Genomic DNA, 26,114 nt, shown 5'->3' with positions numbered 1-26,114 from the left:
AGCGGCTGATTTTCCGGAATAAGTGGCCCAGTGTAGACACAGCCCTTAAGTCTTCTTTCATAAGACAGGTTTTCCACTCCTCGGATCATCCTAGTGGCCCTTCTTTGTACCTGTTCCAGTTTAAATTCATTCTTCTTAAACATGGGAGACCAGAACTGCACACAGTATTCCAAATGGGGTCTCACCAATGCCTTGTATAATGGCACTAACACCTCCTTATCTCTACTGGAAATACGTCGCCTAATACATCCCAAGACCGTATTAGCCTTTTTCATGACCATGTCACAATGGCGGCTCATAGTCATCCTATAATCAACCAGGACGCCGAGGTCCTTCTCCTCCTCCGTTACTTCCAACTTATGTGTCCCCAGCTTATAACTAAAATTCTTGTTATTAATCCCTAAATGCATAACCTTACACTTCTCACTATTAAATTTCATCCTATTGCTATCACTCCAATTTACAAGATCATCCAGATCTTCCTGTATGATATCCCAATCCTTTTCTGAATTGGCAATAGCTCCCAACTTTGTGTCATCCTCAAATTTTATCAGGACACTTCCACTTTTGGTGCCAAGGTCAGCAATAAAAAGATTAAATAAAATTGGCCCCAAAACTGATCCCTGAGGAACTCCGCTAGTAACCTTCCTCCAACCTGACAGTTCACCTTTCAATATAACCCGCTGTGGTCTCCCCTTTAACCAGTTGCTTATCCACCTCTCAACTTTCATATTAATCCCTATCTTTTCCAATTTAACCAATAATTCCTCATGTGGTACTATATCAAATGCCTTACTAAAGTCGAGGTAGATTAGATCCACTGCATTTCCTTTATCTAAAAAATCTGTTACTTTCTCAAAAAAGCAGATCAGGTTGGTTTGGCACGATCTACCTTTTTGTAAAACCATGTTGTAATTTGTCCCAGTTGCCATTAGCCTCAATGTCTCTAACTACTTTTTCCTTCAAAATTTTTTCCAAGATCTTGCATACTACAGATGTCAAACTAACAGGCCTATAGTTACCCGAGTCGCTTTTTTTCCCTTTCTTAAAAATAGGAACTATATTAGCAAGTCCCCAGTCAAATGGTACAACCTCTGAGTTTAGAGATTTATTAAAAAATTTTGCTAATGGAATTGTAAGTTCATATGCCAATTCCCTTAATATTCTTGGATGAAGATTATCTGGGCCCCCCGATTTACTCCCATTAAGCTGTTCAAGTTTGGCTTTTACCTCGGATATGGTAATATCTACCTCCACATCCTTAGTCCCATTTGTTATGTTACCATTATCCCTAAGTTCTTCATTAGCCTCATTAAAGACTGAAGCAAAGTATTTGTTTAGATATTGGGCCATTCCTAGATTATCCTTAACCTCCACTCCATCCTTAGTAATTAGCGATCCTACTACTTCTTTTTTTGTTTTTTTCCTATTTATATGACTATAAAACCTTTTACTATTGGTTTTAATTGCCTTTGCAAGGTCCAACTCTACCTGACTTTTAGCCTGTCTCACTTTGTCCCTACATGCTCTAACCTCAATAAGGTAGCTTTCTTTACTGATCCCTCCCATTTTCCACTCCTTATGTGCTTTCTGCTTTTTCTTAATCACCTATCTGAGATGCTTGCTCATCCAGCTTGGTCTAACACACCTGCCTATAATTTTTTTCCCTTTTCTTGGGATACAGGCTTCTGACAGCTTCTGCAACTTTAACTTAAAATAATTCCAGGCCTCCTCCACCTCAAGATCCATAATTTCTTTAGTCCAATCAACTTCCCTAACTAATTTCCCTAATTTATTAAGTTAGCCCTTTTGAAATAAAAAACCCTAGTCTCAGATTTATTTTTGTTTATCCTTCCATTTAATTTGAACGGAATTAGCTCATGATCACTCGAGCCAAGGTTGTCCCCTACAACCATTTCATCTATGAGGTCCTCGCTACTCACCAAAACCAAACCTAAAATAGCATCCCCCCTTGTTGGTTCAGCAACTACTTGATGAAGGAATTCATCAGCTATCACATCTAGGAAAATCTGAGCCTTATTATTATTACTAGCACTTGTTCTCCACTCTATATCTGGAAAGTTAAAATCTCCCATGATTATGCAGTTTCCATGAGTATTTACTTCATTAAAACATTAAAGAAGTCTCTATCCATATCCAAATTGGATCCTGGTGGTCTATAACATACCCCAAGCACTATCCCAGGGGAGGATCTGATAGTTTTCTTTCCCAATGTGATTTTTGCCCAAACAGACTCTGTCTTCTCCATTCCATCACTTTTTATTTCTTTACAATCTACCTCATCTTTGATATACAATGCAACTCCACCACCTTTACCCTTATTTCTGTCTTTCCTAAACAGCACATACCCTTCAATACCTGTACTTCAGTCATGCCTAGTATTCCACCATGTTTCTGTTATTCCTATGATATCTGGACCAATAGCTGGACCAATAGCTCTAGTTCCTCCTTTTGTTACCTAGGCTCCTCGCATTGGTGTACAAACATCTTAATTTTTGCTGTTTGGCCTCATTCACATTCTTTACCCAATTTGGCACAGACATTGTACTTCCAATATGAACTATTAGACTAGTATCCACCCTACCCTTCCTCATGTACATTCTCCTACCCCCAGCTATATCCTTTCTTACTTCATTTTCCTCCCTCTCAGTGTTAAAATCCGGCGTAGAGATTACCTGGACATCTCCCAACCGTCTCCCCCAAATTCCTAGTTTAAAGCTCTCTTAAGCAGTTGAGCCAGCCTCCATCCTAGAAATCTATTTCCCTCCCTACTTAGGTGAAGTCCATCCCGAGAGAACAGTCCTCTGTCCATAAATGCCTCCCAGTGACCATACATCCCACAGCCCTCCTTATAGCACCACTGCCTGAGCCATCTATTGATCATTATAATCCTGTCACATCTTAGTTGCCCTTCTCTAGGAACAGGCAGAATCCCACTAAAGATAACCTGAGCCTCAATTTCCTTGAGCATTCTCCCCAGACTAGCATAGTCTCCCTTAATTCGTTCCAGCGAGAATCTAACCGTATCATTTGTTCCTACATGAATGATGATCAATGGATTCCTTTCTGCTCCCTTAATAATCCTCTTCAACCTCAGTTCTACATCCTGTATCTTAGCACCTGGCAGACAGCACACCCTTCTATTCTCTGGATCAGCTCTGGTTACTGGCCTATCTATTCTTCTCAATAAGGAGTCCCCAATCACATAGACCTGCCTTTTCCTAGTGACAGTGCGATTCACTGGTCTATCTCTTGGTTCCTCTGGCTGCAAGTCCTTGCTATTCCTATTTTCCCTTGTAATCCTCTTTAACCCATCCTGTATCCTCCTGATGCTCATTATTGGTGTTGTCTCCATTAACTCTTCCCCTTTATCTATGGGACTAGCCACTCTTCTCTTCTTCCTTACCCTTCTATCTTCATTATCTACCTGCTGTACCCCTTCTTCATTCTCCAGCTCCACATACCTGTTCTTGAGCTCTATTTTTCCTTCACTGACCCATCTTTTCCTCTGCCTGGTTCTCTTCCACTGTCCATTTTCTTCGCCCAGCAGTCCCCCCTCTGAGGCCCTTGGTCCTGCTTCCATCTGCATATTTAAGCTTTCCCCTTCAGCCACGTCATGCCTTTGCTCGATCATCTGCTCAAACCCCCTTCTAAACTCGACCAGAGTTTCCACCTGTATCTCCAGTCCTCGGATCTTTTCTTCCATCATCTCTATCAGGTGGCACTTCATGCAAACAAAACTCCTTTCAGGTACCCCCTCCAGAATCATGTACATACCGCAGCTACCACATCCAATCATCCTCCTTGTCTTCTCTACTACTTGGGGCCATGGCCACTACTGCCTCTGTGTTTTATCTACTTTCTCACCAAAATCCTATTAGTCTGGTGAACACAAAAACAGACCAAAACACCCCCTCCACAGCAAAAACAAACCCCAATCAAGTTCCAATATCCAAAATGCCTTCACAAGCTCCCACTCAAACTCCCCTGATTACAGCTCTGTTTGCTGCTCCTGTGCCGCTGCAGCTATCTATTTTATAATCACAAGAAAGAAATGAGTGAAAGATTCCAGGGATCCCTAAACAGACAGGGGAAGGACAGAAGTAATGTGAAATAATTTATATGTGTATATAAAATCGTAGATCTGTAGTATGATTAACATTTCCTTTACTATTTTATTTTTACTGTTTAGCATAATGAATGGCTACATTGTATAGAGTTAATCTTCTTAAAAAACATTAAAAAACACTTGGGTTATGTCTACATTGCGCATTCTTGCACAAGCAGATATGCAAATGAGGCATAGTGATAAATATCACCATGCCTCATTTGCATTCCTAATGAGCCACCATTTTTGCACAAAGGGGCTTTTGCGCAAGAAGAATCAGTCTACACTGCTCCTTCTTGCACAAAAATGCCCTCTTGCACAAGAGCCATTCTGCCACTTATTTTCAGGTAGAATGGCTCTTGCACAAGAGGGGTTTTTTTTGCGCAAGAAGTACCAGTGTAGACTGCTTCTTCTTGTGCAAAAGTGTGGCCAGACAGCCCGCCTCCATATCATCCATCTTATTTGCCTTCCTGAAGCATACAGGACAGAGAAGGAGCAATAAAATCAGCATAGTCTATGCTGGCTAATCTGATCCTGAGAAGCTGAAACATAGATATGAGGAGAGATCAGGATCACAACTTCCTTGTAAGAACTGGTCTCACAGCAGACAGACCAGCATCAATTGGCATTACAGATAAGAAAGAGAAAATACGTGACCCAATGGGTATATAACATGGGCCCAGCACACACTCACTTTGAGTGTCATTCTACCCTCTACCTGCTGGTCAGGTTAGGTGTTTGACCTCCCGAGGTTCTATGGGGACGCCCACCTCGTATTTTCGTATTTTCGTCTTTCCTAGGAATTGAGGGACCGGCCCTGGCCTGACATGCTGGAGTCGAGAGGCACAGAAGGGGGTAAAAATGGTACCTGGATGTGGTCCTTTGTCTTAAGTGTACACATAGAAAGAGTAAGCTGTTACTTGGTACCATTATTTCTATTTTTCTATCTTTATCTTCTTTGTAACCATTTTTAAGACCTATATTTTGCTAATAGTTAAGAAATAGAATAGCCATTGCAACCATATGATTTATAAGCTTCCTCAATAAACCTGTAACTGTTTAAGCTTTAACCTGACTCCTTCAGTTGCTGTAACAGAACCAAGCACAATTTAAAAGAACTTCAGCCGGTCATAAAGGGACAGATATAGGGAGAGCTTGGGCGTTTGGATTTGTGTCACACCCAGGTGGCACAATCCACTGGGGCACCTTTCAGCCTTTCCCCAAGGCTGCCCTCTGCGAAGGAACCCCCTGTGTTCTAGCAGCTAAAATCTAAGGTGTAATAAGCTCTTCCTATATAACGGGGCGTCTGTTGGCCTGCTGGCCACCCTCTGAGATGGGACCCCGGTCCTAGCAGTAAAGGCACGGACGTTAAACCTTTTCTCGGAAACATACACACACACACTGCCCTGACCGTCGGCTGACAAAAAGCCCTTTGTGCAAAAATGGCAGCTCATTTGCATATCTTCTTGCGCAAGAATGCACAATGTAGACGTAGCCTCAGTGTTTACAGTGAAGGTCTGTAATACCCTATTATTCACCTCTGCTTGTGCACTCAGCCATTGGTGAACTCCACCTATGGTGGAAAACATTCAATATGTTTGAACTGTATACTAGACACTCTAGAATGTTCTGCATATGTGATGCAGTGTGTAGGTAATGAATTACATGAGTCATAATGAGACTGATTAATGATTTGCAGGTAAAAGTATTTTGTCCACTGGTCAAAACTGCTGGTAACAGACACCAGTGTAATTAAACCGGCAAATCCTCCTAATATAGACCTAGCTTAGATGGGCAAAAGAATGTTTTTGGCAGTGTCAATTATACCAGTTTCCCCAAATGAAATAAACTATGCAGTAAATGAATTTTTGTGCCTATATAACTTCAATAAAACTAGTGCTATGAAGTAAATGGGGTATATTTTAATGATTGTGAAAATTGGAACAATAATAGAGTTAACATGCCAGAAGTGGTATCCTCTCTTTCAGCAAACGTTATTTTTAACCTATGATAGCCACACTATGTACAAATCACTGAAACTGAAAATCAGTGATTATGTATGATAACACTATGTTAGGAATCATTTATATCGGGTCAGAGTTTGAAACTACAAAACTCAATGTCATGTGCTTCCAAAGCCAAATTTGAACCCTTCAGAAGAAAGACTTCCTTTAATTCAGGAAGCTGCTCTGCACCTTTATTTCTAAACTTCCCCCCCCCAAAAATAAATCTTTAATGACTGAGTGTTATTTTAAATTTATTTTTGTCAAAGAATCAAGTGTTAACTAATTCTAAGCTCTAGCACCTCTGTGACCTATTGTCACACCATGATTGTGTAAGAAATAACTCAAGATAGGCTGTGGAGTTGTGAGATAATTGCTTTTTAATGCCTGAATGTGCATAGTTAGAGTCTTTAGTAGCTTATTTTAAATTGCATTTTTTCAGTGGTTGTCTTTATTTTTTCAACTCCTTCAGATTAAAAAAAAATTCCTTGAACTTCAGGATTAAAATTTTAGAACTTTTAGTGAAACCGGCATCTTCCAACCGAGCTTGATGTAGTTCTGTATGCAGTAAATGCTTATTTAAGAATGAAGGAAATATTTTTTTCCATTCAATTGAAAGCAGAGTTCTATATGTGCATGTGGGTGAGAGAAAATTTAGTGAGAGAAAGAGTGATGTCAATGGGACAAGACAGGGGCGGAAATCTTCCCTCCATTATTTAATTTTTGACCCAAAACTAGAACCTGATTCAATGGATTTTGAAAGTTATCCTCATTCTTCCTCTATAGATCTTTGTCTCAGTTTCAGCTATATATCCCCCCTCCATGCTCCACTCTAGGAATTCCACATCAGTCTTAAGTCTTCTGTCATCATCAGTCTCTGGGGAGGACAACTTTTCTTACTCCCTTCTGACTAGGGGTCTTAGGGGTATACAGCTCACTATCTTACTTTGTGACATAAGAACACCGATATTGGGTAGACCAACAGTCCATCCAGCCCCGTATCCTGTTTGCTGACAGTGGCCAATACCAGCTACCCCAGAGGGAGGGACCACAACAGATAATCTTCATGTGATCCCACTCTGTCACCCACCTCCAGAGAAACAGAGGCTAAGAACAACATTCCTACCCATCCTGGCTAATAGCCATTGATAGTCCTAACGTCCATGAATCTATCTAGCTCTTTTTTGAACCCTGTTAAAGTCCTAGTCTTCACCACATCCTCTGGCAAGGAGTTCCATGGGTTGACTGTGCACTAAGTGAAGAAAAACTTCCTTTTGTTTCTTTTAAAACTGCTGCCTATTAATTTCATTTAGGGTATGTCTAGACTACATGCCTCTGGCGCCAGAGGCACGTAGATTAGGCTACCCGGCATAGGCAAACGAAGCGGCGATTTAAATAATCGCCACTTCATTTAAATTAAAATGGCTGCCGCGCTGAGACGATCAGCTGTTTGCCGGGTCAGCACACTAGTCTGGACACTCCGCGGTCAACATCAAAGGCATTTGTCGACTGCCCGGTTATGCCTCATGGGATGAGGTTTACCGGGGCGATCGACAAATGCCTTTGATGTCGACCCCGGAGGGTCCAGACTAGCAGGCTGAGCTGACAAACAGCTGATCAGCTCAGCGCGGCAGCCATTTCATTTAAATGAAGCGGCGATTATTTAAATTGCCACTTCATTTTCCTATGCCGGGTAGCCTAATCTATATGTCTCTGTCACCAGATCACCTCAAGAGCTCTTTTTAAATATTGGCATCATGTTAGCTACCTTCCAGTTATTAAGTAGCCTAAGCCCAAAATATCCATATGGGAATTAAACAGCCCCTTAAGCAAGTCAGTTGACATAAGCCAACCACAGGTTTTAAATGCAGTACAGACATAACTGTAGTGTCTAAATTGTTTAGGATTGTTTAACCTAAGCTCTTTTCCAGGCTTTAGGTCCAATCCTCCCACCCAATACTCCAAAGAAAAACATGTAGCCCATTTCTGAAGATGTTTTTAACCCGGGTGGTTTATTGATACAGTGGTATGGATGAGAGTTTGGGTGCTGCTTTTGTATGGGCTGAATGTACCCTCTTTGCAGGGAGAATTCAGGGAAATACTGCTGACAGTCCTCTAATGCAATCAACAACTCCCTGGGAAAGAATCCTCAAGTGTCTCAATTCAGGGAACCATGGGATAGGTCTTCCTCCTTCATTAGATACACAAACAAATGCATAAAGAATAAGAACCGGGTAATGTGGCTATGGCTTTGTTGTGGAAATGCACATGCCCAGACTGAGCTAACCCTGGTATCAACCATCCAAATTAACTGAGCAGTGAAGACATAACTTATTTTTCTCATGCAGGGTTTCATCACTTTCTACTCATACAGAGCAAGAGAAACTAAGAGCGAATCAGATGGATTATATGTGTTTTGTTTAAGCATTATGAACAGAACTACACATTACAATCAGGTACACCTGGGCAACCCCACTGAGTCAGTGAGGTTCAACAGGTGTTAGCAAGGACACAGTTTCAAACTAATATCTTTGCACAGGTGTGTATAATTCATCCTGAAGAACCTTTATTACTAGAGATAATGCATAGGAACAAAAAAGCCCTGGCTAAGTTTTCTGGCCAGGCAGTTAGGAATAAAAAAATCTCTAATTATAAACCAAGGCTATTCAATATGGGAATCGTTGACAGTACATTTGCAAGCTCACAATGGCATTTTTTAACTGTCATTTTCAGGAACAGCTGTACATCCAACTTAATCACTAGTCAATGTAAGTTAACAGTAACCCAAGCACCTGTATAGCTCTCAATTCAGCTTTTGAAATAAAATAAAATTTCACAGCTTCTCAAAATTTTTCTGAACAGCAACTGAGTGCCATGGCAGATCTCAATGAGAAAGACTGCATCTATTAGATATTCCATCACTAGAAGAGTTTTAGCAGCCAAAATCAAATGTGATAACCCTGTATCACTATCTGGCAACCAAGACAGAGTTACCAATTCCTTGTCTTAAGCAACAAAGGTTTAAAGCAGCCTGCTGTCTGCAAAGCATACAAGCATAGCAGATTGTTCTACAACTATGATGCTGAATGTTTAAAGATTTTAGTTTCAAGCTGTTTTTAAATTACTTTAAGTTGTTTTCCTTTCTTAATGCCAGCTGCAGATAGTGATGGCATTCATCTCATTTGTGCCTTCTGGTGGTTCCCAAAAAATGTACATAAAAGGGAGCTGGCATGTACTCTGGCAAGTTTATCTAGGAAGGTTGTTACCCAAGGGAGGAGAGAGAGGCTGAAAAAGAGGACTCAGCATCTTTCTCTTTCTTTTCATGCTTGGTTACTAAAGCTTGGGAAACAGTCTGCAGAAATGGATATAAGGGCTCTAGAGGAGAATTCCTTTGCTAGTACAGCTGTCTATCATATTTAAGAAGTTGATGCTATAAAATATACTATCTACTCTCCCTCTCTGAAGAGATATTTCATATTTTTTCCTGTTTTACGTCAACTTAATACTTTATTGGAAACCCAATTTTTCTCCATTATTTTTCTTCATTTGAATTCTAGAACATCTGCTTATAATGATCAGAAAATTATAAGAGCCCAATCCATTTACTCATATCTGAAGCCAAATTATAATTGCTCTTTACTTGGATCATATGATCTAATTCACTATCCATGGTGCAGAATCCTTAAAAAGCAGACTTCTTCCTAATTTTTAGGTTATGTTTCAGTTTAGGTCGGGCTGAAATCTTATTGAAATTTAGATAAATAAAACTCACCTTGTCCACCAATCACTCTCTGGCAAAGAATGCAGTTACGATTTTACAGCATAATATGTTTATGAATCCATGTTAACTATCACTGATCACACTCCTTTTGCTTAAGATTATGAGCCACAAAGAAACTTATGGACCTTGACTCCAGACACGGGTACCCATGTTCTCATGAATAACACTGTGATTCATAAAACTCCTGCTTGGTTGCCATTAATCCTTTAGGTTCCTAAACTCAGAGGCTAACTTTCCACTGTAAAAGTGATGACATGCTTAATTTTTAGTCCCTGGGGCTTGCACGCTGCTGACTCTACTAGGTGTCTGAATGCCTATTTCTGTTTAAGCCCCAGAGCAATCCATGAATTGGGAGAACTTAAGCACTTGTGTTTGGGGCATGATTTGAAAGGTGTACTCAGAGGTCATGAAATGAATTGGGTCTCATTCAGAATCCAGATGGAGGGAAGAGGACATAGTGTGGTCCTCCTTGTCACTTTTAGCCTGGAGATTAGAGCACTGTCCTCAGACATGGGAGATCTAGGTTCACTTCCCCCCAAATTTCCAAAAGAATGCAAAACCCTCAAGTGGATGCCTTAAACCAGTGGTGGGCAATCTTTGGCCAAAGGGCCTCGTGCAGCTGTGGTGGGACCAAGGGCAGTCAGCCCTTAGTGCTATTCAGGCTGAAATGCAGCCCCACCCCAAGCCTGCAGACCCATGTGAAGCAGTGGAGCAGCGCTCCGATGGCAAAGGGAATCAGGGCTCCAGCTGCCACCACTGCTGCAGTAATGGTGTCAGAGGCCAGGAGCTCTGGGTCCCTTTGAGGCTACATCTACACTACAGGTTTTTTGTGCAAAAATGGTAGTTTTTGTGCAAAAGCCTGCAGAGCGTCCACACTTCAAGCACATTTTGGCACAAGTATATTTACAGTAAAGCAAAAGAACAGAGGGTTTTTTTAGGTGTAGGTATTCCTCTTTCTACGAGGAATAACTCCTTTTTGTGCAAGAGTTCTTGCGCAAAAAGGTGTGTGTGGACGAGCAACAGGGCAGTTTTGCGCAAAACAAGCTAATCAAAAAAAAGCACAGGTGCTCTGGTGGCTATTCTGATAGCAATAGCAATGGCAATGGCTTTCAGAGATTTCTTTCAAGAGAACATCCATGCAGTCTGGACACTCTTTTGAGCAAAAGCGCATGGCTTTTCCAATGTGCTTTTTTAGTGTGGACGTGGTCTTGTGCAAGAATATCTCTTCTGCAAAAAGCTTCTTGCGCAAGAAGCCTGCAGTGTAGCTGTAGCCTGAGTCTCTGGGACCCAGGACAACTGCCTCCTTTTCTTGCTCCATCAGTGGGCCTCAGGAGGCCCACTCATGTGGCCCACTCACTAGCCTATGATGACCATTGCTACCTAAACCACTGGCCTGTATAATCATTTACCCCCATGCCAATCCAAAGACAATTTAAGCATTTATCTACTGTAGCACCATCCCTGGGTGAGAAAGAAAACACATAACTCTGTATCCCGGAAAATCTAGGCTATGGCTTCCCCTTGCTCTAATTTTACTTGAATTATAACTCCATAGCGGAAAAACTTCAACAGGAGAATGAGGAAGCCTCTCATCAGAATATCCCATAGCTCAGAGATTGGTGCATGGTCATATGAGAGTTGGGATTTCAACAGGGGAACTTCTTTTTCTCCCTTGGGGGGGGGATTAAGAATTAAATGTAGGTTGCCAACATCCCAGGTGAGTGATCTAACCAATGGACTAACGGGAAAAAGATAGGCAATCGCACCATCTCCTCTTCCTCCCAGTTTCTACCCTGTCCCTTTTGGGTGGGGAGTAGGGTAGGCCCCTAACTCATTTTCACAAAAAAGAGTCTGGGCACCTACTCCAAGCAATAGGTTTCTGTTTGTGGATCACAACTCTCTGGAGCCTGGAAATAGTCACTTATTTATGACAGAGGTTTGGAACTAGCCCACCCCTTTTTGGTTGGCATGTCCTAATGGCTGGCTTATTGTACAAAGAGCTTAGGACCTTAATTCAGGCTATGTGCATCTTAGTGTTGTTCCTGTGATTTTCTTAACTCCGAAATATTTGCTTTTAAGGGACAGCAGGGTTAAACTCTGAGGGTGAAGTGCCTGTTCTGTATCTGTGGTTACTACAAATTTCAACCTTAAGTTATGCATGTGAAAACTTTGACAAGCTATGATAGGGGCTGCATAAGGCAACTTTTGTTGGCCCTGCATGCCCTTGCAGTTACAGTATTCCCAGTGGCTACTTTTACCTCTTTATAAGCCTTGTATGCTGTAGAAGCAATGCCCAGGGGCATGGAGAGCAGAATCTGGCCTTGTGCCTGTCTTTGTACCCAGTACAGTCTACTGTTTATCCCAGTCCCATCCTTCTACATTTTTAATATGGGGATATCTGTTCTCAGTTCAATCCTTATGTCACTTGATCCAACCTGATTCCAACATTTCTCTTTGCAGTCTCCTATCCGTATGCTATTGTCTTCTCCTGCTCCATCATTCTTCTCTGTCTTCTTTTGCATCCCTTCAATTTCTCTTGCATTCTGCTTTTTCCTGCCTCTTCATTTTCTTTGGAAGCCCACATTCTCTTCCTAGCATCCATTCTTTCTCTGTCTTAATCTTAGTTTGAATTCTAGCATTTTGATTTCCTTAACCCCTTCCTTAACCTCTAGTCCCTATACATCCCTGTCCTACACCCTGATTGTACAGTACAGCCATTTTCCTGAAGGCATTCTCACTGGAAACAAAGAGAGATGGTGGGCACACTGACTCACGGCAGCCACACTTACTCATGTAAGGGCTGTAATGAAATGGAAGCCATCTTGACAAAGGTACCTTGGTTACTGCCCTTTTTAAAACAACAGGAGATTAGAAATAAGGAAAAATGTGCACATTTAATGCCAACAACTTTGACAATTAACTGAAAAGCCAAAGAAAAAGAAAAAAAATACAAAAATTGCACACACCAAATACTGAGAGACTCGTGATAAAATCAGGAGAGTTGGCAAGTCTGGTAGCAGCACCTGTAAGATTTAGTTAACATTTACATTTACAGGCATATTATAAATGTACAATATTTTTGTGTAATATAGACCAAGGACATGCACTGCTGAAGTCAGTGGTTCTCAACCAGGGGTACGCATACCCCTGGGGTTACAAAAAGATCTTCCAGGAGATACATCATATAGATATTTGCCTAGTTTTACAACAGGCTGCATCAAAAGCACTAACAAAGTCAAAACAAACTAAAATTTCATACAGACTATGATTTGTTTATACTGCTGTATATACTGTAAACTGAACTGTAAGTACAATATTTATATTCCAATTGATTTATTTTACAATTATGTGATAAAAATGAGAGAGTAAGCAATTTTTTCAGTAATAGTGTGCAGTGACACTTTTGTATTATTTCTGATTTTGTAAACAATAACTTTTAAGTGAAGCGAAAATTGGGATACCCAAGACAAATCAGACTCCTGAAGGGGTTACAGTTGTCTGGAACGGTTGAGAGCCACTGCACTAAGTGGTCAATATTCTTTAGTCATAGCTGCAGTAATATCATGCAAGTAATAATAGACTAACTGGTTCTGGACCACATGCTAATAAAGTGAAAATTCAACCATGATAATAAAAATTGCAGTGATAAAGAAATTGTGAGTAAAATATTTCATTAGTTACTATCAAACTCTCCCTGCCAAGTATTAGTAAAACATTCTAGTTTAGTGAGATGAAAAAAGCTTGTAGTACTGTACTTCCAATTTATTGAAACAGCAACCAAATTTTGTTATGCATCTATGCTTGAGTGTGATAGGTGTCATTGTCTCTTTAAGTATTTAATAAAGGGTCTCCATAAAACAATATATATTGCCATTTGCAACAACATTGTCTACTATGTATATAAAATATATTTACTAGTCATACACTATGTTCGTAAATCTGAAGCATTACGGGTTAAGTTTAAAAAAAGTAGTAAAAATCTAAAACTGTTCCATAAAACATGATTAAAAACAATAGCAGCAATTGTTTTGCAAGAAAGTATCAATATAACTCCCTGAGAAACATTTTCCTGGGAAAGGCAGTGACTTGACTGAATTAGTTTATGGGCATCACAGAGTTGCATGCATTAATACTACAGCTGCAGTAGATAAACTGAGTTCTTCCATTCCCAGTTTCATCTTTTTATCTTGAAATCCTGACAACAAGGATAGGATTTCCCAACACTAAATTGTAGTACTGTATTGAGGTAATCAAAGCTTCACTAGTTATTAGTGTTGCAAATTCCCAACTCCCTGTCTCAGCAAGTAAGTAACACAAATCATCAAGATTTTTATTTATTTTTGTCTCTTTGAATTTGCTTTAAAAAACCCCAGATGGCCTAGGCGTATCAAGTATTGAATAGAAAATATTGAGACAAATTAGAAATATTTTTTTTTCATATTTTAAACCCAGGCCTAGGTTCATCAAGTACTGAATGTTAATGAAACATGAATATTAGAAAAGGGATGGAATATGGCAGTGCATATGGAAAATGTTAGGTTTCCCTTTCACTGGGAACACTTGTTTCAATCTAGTTTAGTTTTGAGTGTTTAATATTACCTAAAGCTGAAATGTCATAGAAGGCAAACAGAGACTTTTATTCTCTCTGGTGTCATTGAAAGTGATCTGAATGCTGGATGGTTTTGAACACTACACAGTGGTTGATATAATCTAGCAATTTTTATATTTATATTTTGTTCACAAAATATCTTATTACTTGATTCTGCCTGACTTCCCATTTTCATCCACGGGAAGGATTATTTTAAATGTTATTTTCCCACTTGGTATGAATTTAAAGTAAATTGGCAATGCTTAAGGGGTTTAGACTCATACCTTCATACTACTATTGATTTAGAAGCCAACATATTTAGATACTCAACATTTGGCCAGTTTGAGATATCTTGGCCTGATTTTCAAAATTTCTCCATTGCCTTTAACTTCAGGTGGCATTGGGGGGTGCTTAGCACTTCCAAAAGTCAGACTTAACAAACCTTAAATTGGTCAAAAATTGGGGCATCAAGTAATGGAAGTCATCAAAATTAGAGGCTGCTTTGGAAATTTTGGGATATGTTGTATTATTTATGTCCTGAGAGGCAAATGATAACTTGGATTCCCCCTTTATAATGCATAGTAATAGAATGACAGGTCTAACACCTTCTCATGTGAACAATATCTTACAATACAAACAGCTCCCCTGAAATCACTGAGGGCATTTGTGGAGCCAGGGAGGCAAAATCATGCCTTAAGGAATTAAAAGGGGCCTGTACTTTACATTTCAGGATGCAGCAATTAAAATATTGCAACAAATAAATAACGATGTGCAATTCAAAAATGTACTGGAGGGTCTTGGCCAAAACTTGCAAATCAGTGGACTTATCCCAGATTTAGGACCTGCCCAAAGAAGTCAATGGTACCCTTTCCACTGACCTTGATGAGTATTCCGGCATTTATACTGCTATAAATGATAGCAAAATGTGGTCCACTGTGAGGTGTGGCGTTTTTTTTGTTGTTGGTGGTTTTTTTTGCATCATTGGATGGTGAGGCTTTGCATTTCTTTTTCTATATGGTCTGAGGACTTTTATTATAATGCATGTATTATATAATACTTATATATGTGTCTATTTCTTTAGAAAATATGACATTTTCTTTTCTATGTCAAGTAACAAAAATAAAGCACTATCAAAGGTTGTAGTAAGGTCATCAATAAAGGTCATTTTATATATTTTAGAATTTTAGCATGAATGCATGACTCTACCCCCTATTTTGACATTATGAAAAGTCAGTTTCAAGAGGAATAAAAAGATGTGCTAGTAATATCAGAGTATGTTTTCTTTGGTAGACCATGCAAAGATAACAAAAGTATCTGAGTATTTTGCAGCTTCTCTATAGTATGGTAAATGGCTGCATTTTTGTTGAGTCAAGCTTAAAAAAACATTTTTTGACTTGAAAACTATAATGTAGTACTGCAGCATTTAGTATCTACAAACAAATGGAAATATATTGTTGTGATGTTATTAGTAGTATTTATAACAGTTCTACCATGTATGATAAATGAACCCATATTAATTGGTTTCAGGATTCTATTCAAGCTATGGCATATCCACTAGCACTTTTGAATAAGCAATTAAATATTTCAAAATGTCACTTTTGGTATAGTTCCACATGGAATGCATACTGATTACAACTACTTGATTTTATTGGACCATTTATATTTATAAACACAAATGCCTACATTTATGGGAGGTTATTAACTGTCAAAAATAACGTGCAATAAAATGATACATAAAAGTATAAGAATATACAGGCAGTCCCCAGGTTACGTACAAGATAGGGACTATAGGTTTGTTCTTAAGTTGAATTTGTACATAACTCGGAACTGGCTCCAGATTCAGCCGCTGCTGCTGAAACTGACGAGGGGCTGACTACAGGAAGCCCTAGGCAGAGTTGCTCTGCCCCCAGCTTCCTGGAATCCGCCACTGATCAGTTTCAACAGCGGCTGAATCTGGAGCCTGGGACAGAACAGCTGGGGCGCTGCCAAGTAGGTCCCCCCAGGACCAACCCGGCAGCAACCCAGCTGCTCTACCCCAGGTGTCCACAACAAAAGCCTAGTCTGCTGGGGGGGGGGAGGGGCGCACTAGCTGCGCCCCCCCCCCCCCCAGCAGACCAGGGAGACCCGGATCAAAGCCGCGGAGGCGGCGGGGTTTCCCGCCTCTGAGGCTTTGCTCCGGGTGTCCCTGGTCCGCTGGGGGGGTCCCCAGCAGACCAGGGACACCCCGAGCAAAGCCGCAGAGGGACACGGAGGGACCCCCCCAGCAGACCAGGGACACCCGGAGCAGCTTTTCTCGCCCCGGAGGATGTGGTGGCGGGACCACTGCGCATCTGGGTGGTCCCGCCGCCCGCGATTTCTGGGGCGAGAAAAGCCCCGTTCGTAAGTGCGGATCCGACATAAGTCGGATCCGCGTAACTCGGGGACTGCCTGTAGTCTGCAAACTATTGACCTATTTAGTTGTGTATGTAGACTACAAAAATCTTCTCTAAATGTGCAAGACTTCCATGCATACGAGCATTAGGGTATTTTAATCTTTTGTTAAGAACTGGGAATAAAGCTAGAGATAGTAGTAGCAATAGCTATAAAGGCAGCTTGTGCGAGAATATATGCATTTGAGGATTCAATCAGGCCGTTCACTATGTGCACTGCTATGTATCTTAGGAGGGAAGAAGACCAACAAGCATATAGTAATTGGTAATAGTATGAATTAGAGCTGGTTAAAAAATACATATTTCTAATAAAAAGATAATGAAATAGAAATGAAAAAGATAAAAACAAATCCAAAATTCTTTCAATTAAAAGTGAAAAAAAAATATTTTCAGGAACTGCCATTTTATTTCTTTTCAAAATCTGAAATTTTTTTAAGAAAATATTGTTTAAGGAATAGAATATTTTAAAAAATATTTTAACCATTTCTAAATTGAGCAGCAGTAATTTAATCTGCTTTGATTTTTGGGTTGCAATATGCTGGTACTTCGCTCTTGAGTTGATGTGAAGGGTTACCATTAGTATTTTCCCAGACATATTTTAGGCTCTTTTTTACATATTTAGAGCTGACTTGGGGAATTTAAATAATCATGAAAATGAGACAACACTGGCTAGATCAAGGGAAAGTATATGAAAAATCCCATGGAACTCTGTTAATCTTACTCTGTCCTGATCTACTCAAAAGACATTTTTACATTGATATTTCTCCTAAGCACACTACAAAATTATGCCAAATTGCCTGATTGTTAGTAGCAGTTGGTGTCAAACTGCTTGGTAGATGGAAGAGGTAGATGTGTCCACTAGAAAATATTTATGTCTAAACTCACTTCATATGTGAGAATGTATGCAAATACAGATAGCATTTTTAAAATGCAAATGCTCATATCAATGCTATTATATTCTATTGTTTATCACTATGTTTGAACTTCGATTTCTAGAAACAAGACTATCCCTGTTCTAGGTAACAGAGATGTAGCTGTGTTAGTCTGGTCTTGCTGAAACAAAAGACAGGACTATGCAGCATTTTAAAGACTAACAAGATGGTTTATTAGGTGATGAGCTTTCATGGGCCAGACCCACTTCCTCAGATCAAATTGTGGAAGAAAATTGGCATGACTATAAATACCAAAGGGATACAATCAAAAAAAGTGAATGCATATAAAACTGACAAATCAGATTTTAGAACATAAAGGATGGTGAGGGGGCAGGTTAATGTCTATGGGGAAGCTATCTTTGTAATAGGTAAGGTATTTAGCATCTCTGTTAAGGCCCATTCATAAAGTATCAAATTTAAGCATGAATGACAGTTCTGAGGTTTCCCTTTGTAGTCTGGTGTTAAAGTCTCTTTGAAGCAGGATACATGTAGTTAGGTCATTGACACAATGCCCAATCTGGTTGAAATGAAAAGAAACTGTTTTCTTTGTGAAACTGTTTGATGTCTGATTTGTGTGCATTGATTCTTTGGCGAAGTGTCTGAGAAGTTTGTCCAATATACATAGCAGACGTACACTGTTGGCACATGATGGCATAAATTATATTTCTGAAATTGACTGGGCATTGTCTCAATGACCTAACTACATGTATCCTGCTTCAAAGTGACTTTAACACCAGACTACAAAGGGAAACCTCAGAACTGTCATTCATGCTTAAATTTGATACTTTATGAATGGGCCTTAACAGAGATGCTAACTACCTTACCCATTACAAAGATAGCTTCCCCAATTATCATCCTAATCTCATTATCTCATAGACACTAACCTCCCCCCTTACTTTTCTAAAATCTGATTTGTCAGTTTTATATGTGTTCACTTTTTCTGATTGTAAATATGGTCATGCCAATTTTCTTCCACAATTTGATCTGAGGAAATGGGTCTGGCCCACGAAAGCTCATCACCTAATAAACCATCTTGTTAGACTTTAAAGTGCTGCATAGTCCTGCCTGTTCTAGGTGTGAGAGTGTGTATACATGTATGCATGTAACAGTGTGAGAGTGTATATATGGAACCCACACACCTGCTGAAAATGATGTACTGTCACATTTAGTGGAACTTAGACCACTTACAGGGAGAGAGAATGAGTTTGCTCCACAGCCTAAGCTGAATCACTTAAGATTTAGCGCAACAAGTAGAGGCTCATGCACTAAGCTCCCGAAGTCCCACGTTCAGTTCTGCCTGTCGGCATCACATATACACAATGTTAAATGTAATGTTGACTTTTTCAGAAATAAAGTTGTTAAGAATATCAAATTAAATACTGGGACACTATCAAATTCAATGTGCATGATATAAGAGGATGTTATTTACATTCAAAATGCAAAACAAATATAAGTGGCTGATCAAAGGCAATGAATACTATCAGTTACGTTTCAATAATTCCTTGCCATAATTATTTCATGTCAGTATCTATTGTATGTTCAATATAATGAAAAACCACACATACTACTGTCAAGTGAAAAACAAATGTTTAACGCCTAATTTTATTAATATTGCTCAGGACTACCTGAATTCCTTACATGACATTACTCTTACACTGAAGAGACATTCATATCAGAATCCTACATCATGCAGAAAGCGCGCGCGCGCACACACACACACACACACACAAAGCTTTTTGTACTAAACTGCAGAATTAAAAATCAAATACTAGTTTCTGAGGTGCATGAAACAGGTCTATTAATGACATATTGTCTAACATAGCAACTGAGCACATTTTTATAGGTACAATTGATTTCATTTCACTAGACTATCACAAGCTGGCCTTATACAAGTGTTACATCACCGTGGCTGCACAATTAATCTAGGAAATATTTCTGTGCAAGGGGGATATTATTTTTGACAAATTGGCCAGTTTTCAAGGAGGCTGGGAAATGTCTCCCTCTTGATGGATTAAGGTCCAGTTTTTAAAGGGGTTTTAAGTGCTTAAAATGGAGATTGGCACCTAAGGGAATTTGCAAAACTTCCAAGGCACTCAGGGGCTTAGGACACTTTTCAAAAGCAGCTACTTACCTTTCCATATCTATATGCATCTCAATACCTTTATAAATCTAGTCTTTGGTATACATTAGCCACAGGTATTACATCCATGTGAATACGGTGTCTTTTTTCTGGTTTCATTAGGACTGAGAAATATTGTGTATATGAATCATTTAAAGATAACTGTAATAAATAGTCTGAGGGAACTTTAGATCAAAACTGTAACTTCAGATCCTACAAACTCTCGCTTGGTTGTTCCTTATTGTTCTAAATGCTACATATACATATTTGGCCCTCATCATGGAATTATAGAATTGGAAAGAACATTGAGAGGTCGTCAAGCCCAGTCCTCTGTACTCACAGCAGAACCAAGCACCATTTAGGACACCTCTGTTTGTCTAACTTGCCCTTAAATATCTCCAGTGATGGAGATTCCACAACCCTAGGCAATTTATTCCCAGTGTTTAAACTTCCTGACATCACAAGTGGGCTTCCACGAGGATCAGTTTTGGGACTGGTTCTGTTCAAGATCTTCATCAAAATTTAGATAACGATATAGAAATTATGCATAGAAATTTTGCAGATGATACCTAGCTGGGAGGGGTAGCTAGTGCTTTGGAGGATAGGGTCATAATTCAAAATAATCTGGACAAACTGGAATAATGGTGTGAAATAAAGAGGATGACGTTCATAAGGACAAATGCAAAGTACTTCACTTAGGGAGGAACAATCCGTTTCACACATACAGAATGGGGAGTGACTGTCTAGGACAGAGTACTGCAAAGATGCATGGCTACAGTTTGGTTGGATAGTGCTGAAAATTGAAAAAATGGAAAAATGCCTTACAATGATTTGTTCACAGTTGTGCATTCCTTATGTGATAGGAATAGCATACCCTAGTTTGCTGCCATGTAATTCATATGAAAAAATACTTTGTTTCAGAGATGTATGGTGTGATTTCATCGATCAGCCGCTGAAATGTTATATCACATACATCCGTATATATTGCTTTTCATATGTAAATTGTATAAGGTTTCAAAGTGTGACAGAATGATGGGACTATATATGACTGTTCAGTTTGGCCACTATCAGATCTTCAGCTTGAATTAAGATCAGCAAAACATAGTGTACTATGAACCTCATTGGAACATTTTCCAGTATTGAAACTTGTAATACAGATGGACTTGAGATAACCATTCTTGTATTTTCTCATTTGACAAAAGATAAAAAATGACCATTCAGCTACTTAGATTTAATTTCAGGCCCTACTAGAATATTCATAGAATGATAATATCCACAGTCCTCTACTTAACAATGACTCATTACACTGTCTGCCCACTAATTTTCACCTTCTTTCTGAAGTTTAGCAGATCACAATGGCTGTGTCTAGACTGGCATGATTTTGCAGAAAGTTTTTCCGTTAAAAGTATTTCCGCAAAAGAGCATCTAGATTTTGCGCAAAAGCATCCATACCCAATATAGACACGCTTCTGCGCAAGAAAGCTCTGATGGCCATTTAGCCATCGGGCTTTCTTGCGCAAAAAATTAAGGTGCCTGTCTACACTGGCCCTTTTGCGCAAGTATTCTTGTGTAAGAGGGCTTATCCCTGAGTGGGAGTGTCAAAGTATTTGCGCAAGAAGCACTGAATTCTTACATTAGAATGTCAGTGCTCTTGCGCAAATTCAAGCGGCCAGTGTAGACAGCTGGCAATTTTTTGCGCAATAGCGCCTGATTATGCTCAAAATCTTGCCAGTCTAGGGGGGCAGGATGCAATTTTCCCTCAGGAAGGATTTGCAGTGACCTGGGCAGGTATGATCATCTCCCTGTAGAACAAATGGGCACAGTTCACTTGCCACTATCATCTTGGTATCTCTTTCACTTCTATTACAAATGCCTTGAGCATTTGGTGCACCTTGGTCCCTCCTAGTCGCTACCTATGGCACACAGTAGCCTAGTCTCCTGTGGATTGTAACATTTTGGTCTCATTTCAGTTATGAAGTATGTATACTGGGAATAAGAGCAATACAGCACCTGTCCCAGTCAGGTCAATGTACAGGACTGTATAAGAGTTAACAGGGTTTGTACAAATAATACTACTGTAAAAAGTGTTGTATGAATTATTCTATTTAAGCAACAGTCATAGAGTTTAAGGTAAAAAGGACCACACGATCATCTAGTCTGACATTCTGTATACTACAGGCCACCAGCATCACTCAGCACCAACTAACCAGCACTAACCCAATAAGTGAAATGAGTCATCATCTCAACCATCTCTGACTAATGGGGCTGATTGAATTTGGACTGTGCCCACAATCACATATTCCACAGTGTTAAAAAAGAACAGAGTGAAATAGATTGGAGCTGGACACTGCTGCACCTCACCACAAGTAATCAATTACTGGGCAGTAAATGGAGTGATGAGGTTAATTTACTGATTTCTCAGTATCTGGCATTTGTCACAGTTGTATGGAATTATCCACCAATTGCCAGAGAAATAACTTGGAAAACTTGTTTATAAATAAGGATTTTTAGCATGTATTATAACAAATCTCTGCTTGGATTTAGAATATTCTTCGTCCCTGTTTAGTAATAACTACAAAGTACAATTTGAAATTTACAAGTAAAATTAGTACAACTGACTTTTGATGAGGTTTCCTGATCTGACATTTGATCTAGATTCAGTAATTCCAATTCTAGTTTTTCTTTAATAAACCACTAAGTGACCATTTAAAATTTTTTCCAAAATGACAAGAACATGATGTACCTTTCAGTATCTTCCTCCAAATGTGGAGTCATTGTACAGATAGGATATTGTTAACTATCCTTTTTTGAGTTTAAGAAAAATGTCTAGTGAGGAGCAGCAAGAACTAGTGTTAGTTCTTAATATCTTAATTTTAATATCTTTGTATAATATCTGAACAAAGCAGAAGACAGTACTTTAATAGAAATCACAATACTACTAAATTGAGAGATGCTGAAAGGGCCACTGAGGGACAAGTAAAATAATTTATAGGGATTTAGAAAGATTAGACATGACAGGAAATAGCAAAATAAGATTCAGCTTGGAAAAATTCAAACTAATACATATAAGTGAAAAAAAAAACAAAAATATTCGATAGGAAAGAGAAATCTGGAAAAAAATAATGCTAAAACACAGAGGGTAACAATGAGGAGGAAATTCAATAAGAAATTGCAATGTGTTATGGAAGGAAAAAAGATCAGTATGATTTGGGGGTGAATACATAGCTGGTGAGATTAGTCTTTCTTTAACTGACTAATGAATTTGCACTATATTCACTTATGACTCTCACTAGCACAAAGACATAGATATCTGTAGAACAAGTACAGGCAAGAACACCAAAAATCATTTCAGAGCTAGAAGGAATGATGAACAGCAAGGCTTTAAAAGAACTAAATATACATAATTAAGTTTCGTGATGGCTAAAGGGACACAATATAACTGTGTACCAATATTTAAAGGGTGTGAATACCAAGGAAGGACAAGCATTTATTATGGAACAATGAGAAAAAAATAAAAATAACGGGATCAAAACTATGAGAATGAAATGAAAACTTAAATGGGTGAAATAATCAGCTGGAGTAACTGGCATAATTCTACCAGCTGAAGATCTGCCTCCATATCAGAAAAGACATCCTAAAATTGAAATGAATAAGACTGTGAAATTCTGTCAAGAGAGAAGATATTAAGTTCAACTGAGATATTTAAAAGTAGACTGGATGGAAAAATACAAATACATATATTGTACGAGAACAATATTTCCCAACAAGGAGCTGGATTTTAAAGGTGACTTTAAGAGCTCTTTTTCCATCAATAAGAGATTGATCCAAAGCCTATTGAAGGCCTTAGGTGTCTTTTTCATTGACATCATAAGGATTTGAAAGAGGTCAAATTTCTGAGTTTCCATTCTATCATTTTTGTTCATACAATTATATCTACTGCTTTCAGTAGTACAGAATAAGTAATTGTCAGGGCATGAAGAGTTCAACCAGTCTATTGCTTACCTCCAAAATAAGTATGTACTCATGAATTAAAGGTACTAATCAACATGAACATGTGAAAAATAGTATGTACTTTAGTGCGTCACATAAACGTTCTCTGCCTCAGTTTCCATCAACTGTGAAAAAGAAAAATGATACCTAACTCATACAGCGATTAAGTGCGACTCAATTTCTTAAAATCTGTAAAGTGCTATGTGGTATCCCAATGCAAAGTTGATTATAATTATTATGGCTTGGGCTTTAAGAAAAATATCAAAAGACCAGAGGGGTTTTTCTGACATACCTCTTTCTATGAGGAAGAAGCCTTTTTCCAAAAGAGCTCTTTTGAAAAAAGGTGTATGTGGACAGGGAACAGGAAGTTCTTTTGAAAGAAGAGAAAAGAGGAAAAAGCACAGGTGCTCTGGTGGCCAATCCGTCAATAGTAATCACAGCTTAAATACTATATAGCATCCATTCAGTGTGGATATTATCTTTCGAAAAAGCAGTTTGCTTTTTCTATGCACTTTTTCTGTGTAGACGCTCACTTTCAGAAGAAGATTTTTCAGAAAGAGAGCCTGCAGTCTAGACATAGCCTAGGAGCAGATGTAATGTGCCTCCCTTTCTTTATATTAAGAACAAACAGTTGCAAAATGACAGTTCTCAAGGCATCAAAGAGAATCCTTTTAATGCAGTACTTGCTGAGAAGTTAGTTGTAATGAACTAAGTGTTTCTACACAGCAGAGCTTAACTCGAAATAAGCTATGCAAATTGAGCTAGGTGAATTTCATAGCTTATTTTGAAATAGCTTATTTCAGAATTGTGAGCATCTACACAGCACTTATTTTGAAATAAAGCACTCTTCCTCCTACTTCCCTTACTCCTCGTACAATGAGGGTTACAGAAGTTGGAGTTAGGAGTCCTCCAGCTTGACAGTATTTCGACATTATTTCGAAATAACTGCCTGCTGTGTAGACATGGACTAAGTTATTTCAAAATAATGTTGCTGTGTAGGTGCACCCTAACACAAAAAAAACCAAGCAGTTCTCTACCTGAGTTTCTTATACTTGGTTCTGTTCAAAGACATTATGAGATACTGAAGATCTGGCTAATGCACCAGTGTTAAAAAAAATCGACATTATAAAAAATAATGACTATGCTAAATTTTCCTCATTTGTCTCTAAGACTTCAAAAGAAAAAAGCAAACAGTTGTATTATAAAACAGTAATAATAAAATAAAAAAAGATTAGTACATTGATGGGTTCTCTATCTGTGCAACCACTGTGGGTGGTCTGCCCCAAAGTCCGTTTGCTGACTGTCCAGCTGGCAAATACAGACTGGTGTGTGTAAGACAAAAACAGTACAGCTGTATTTGTGCCACTGATGATTCATTTTCAGCACATACCATAACAGTTGCCTAATTTAGGGTGGGCTGGGAGTGAAAATCTATTAGACAGACAAAACATTCAGCACAATTATGTAACTTCTCTCTTCCCCTGATGTTGTTTGTGTACTTTACTTTTTTTCTGTTTTTTATGTCACAATATGACAGTGCAGATGAAGCTATTAATAGTCCCAATACTATTTTGGGGTAACATAAATATGCAGATAAGGACCCTAATGTTGTAGTGCTGCCTGGGTAGAGGCATTTGCAATGTGTATACATTTATTTTTCACCCAGCCTTGCAATAGCATTTGAAAAACAACAATAACAATAACAACAACAACCCAACTTTACGCTACAGATTAATGTGGGCTAATGTTAATATATTAGGGCAGACCTACTTGGAAAATTCCAACAAATCCCACAGCAGAGAATTCTGAGTGATAAAAAGTTCATCCACTAAGAAATTATGAATGTACAAAGTTGCTAATAATCCCCATTTGAGTTTTCAAACATCCAGGCAGCCATTAAAAAAGTAGTTCTTGCCAAGAACAATGGGAAACTGTCAAGCCACCTGGGGGATATATTGACTGAACACTTTATATGGAAGCTAAACCAACAGAAATGTAGCCTATATGCACAGTTTTCACTTTTCTGTCCCAGTGGGCATAAATCAAGCCCATTCTCTTTACAAACTTAGAAATTTGGAAATATTAATCAAAACAGAAGGAAAGTTAGGGGTTCCCCATCGTAGTGAACACCTACCTGGCATAA

General features: G+C 38.9%; 1 protein-coding gene across 5 annotated transcripts in view; it reads right to left on the bottom strand.

Moving 5' to 3' along the window:
• The window catches only part of PCDH7 (protocadherin 7), a 397,754-nt gene that overhangs the window by 146,485 nt on the left and 225,155 nt on the right, over positions 1-26,114 (bottom strand). For 2 of the 5 annotated variants that reach the window (XM_075930606.2, XM_075930608.2), the window contains one exon: positions 12,880-12,936. The exons of the other annotated variants lie outside the window; for them this stretch is intronic. In XM_075930606.2, coding sequence (XP_075786721.2) covers positions 12,880-12,936 — 57 coding nt within the window. The remainder of the gene's footprint in view (positions 1-12,879; positions 12,937-26,114) is intronic. 5 annotated transcript variants of the gene reach the window in all.

The sequence above is a fragment of the Pelodiscus sinensis genome, chromosome 4 (genome assembly GCF_052426305.1).
Source record: "Pelodiscus sinensis isolate ZL-2025 chromosome 4, ASM5242630v1, whole genome shotgun sequence".
Taxonomy (NCBI): Eukaryota; Metazoa; Chordata; order Testudines; family Trionychidae; genus Pelodiscus; species Pelodiscus sinensis.
This window is presented reverse-complemented; position numbering and strand designations above follow the sequence as displayed.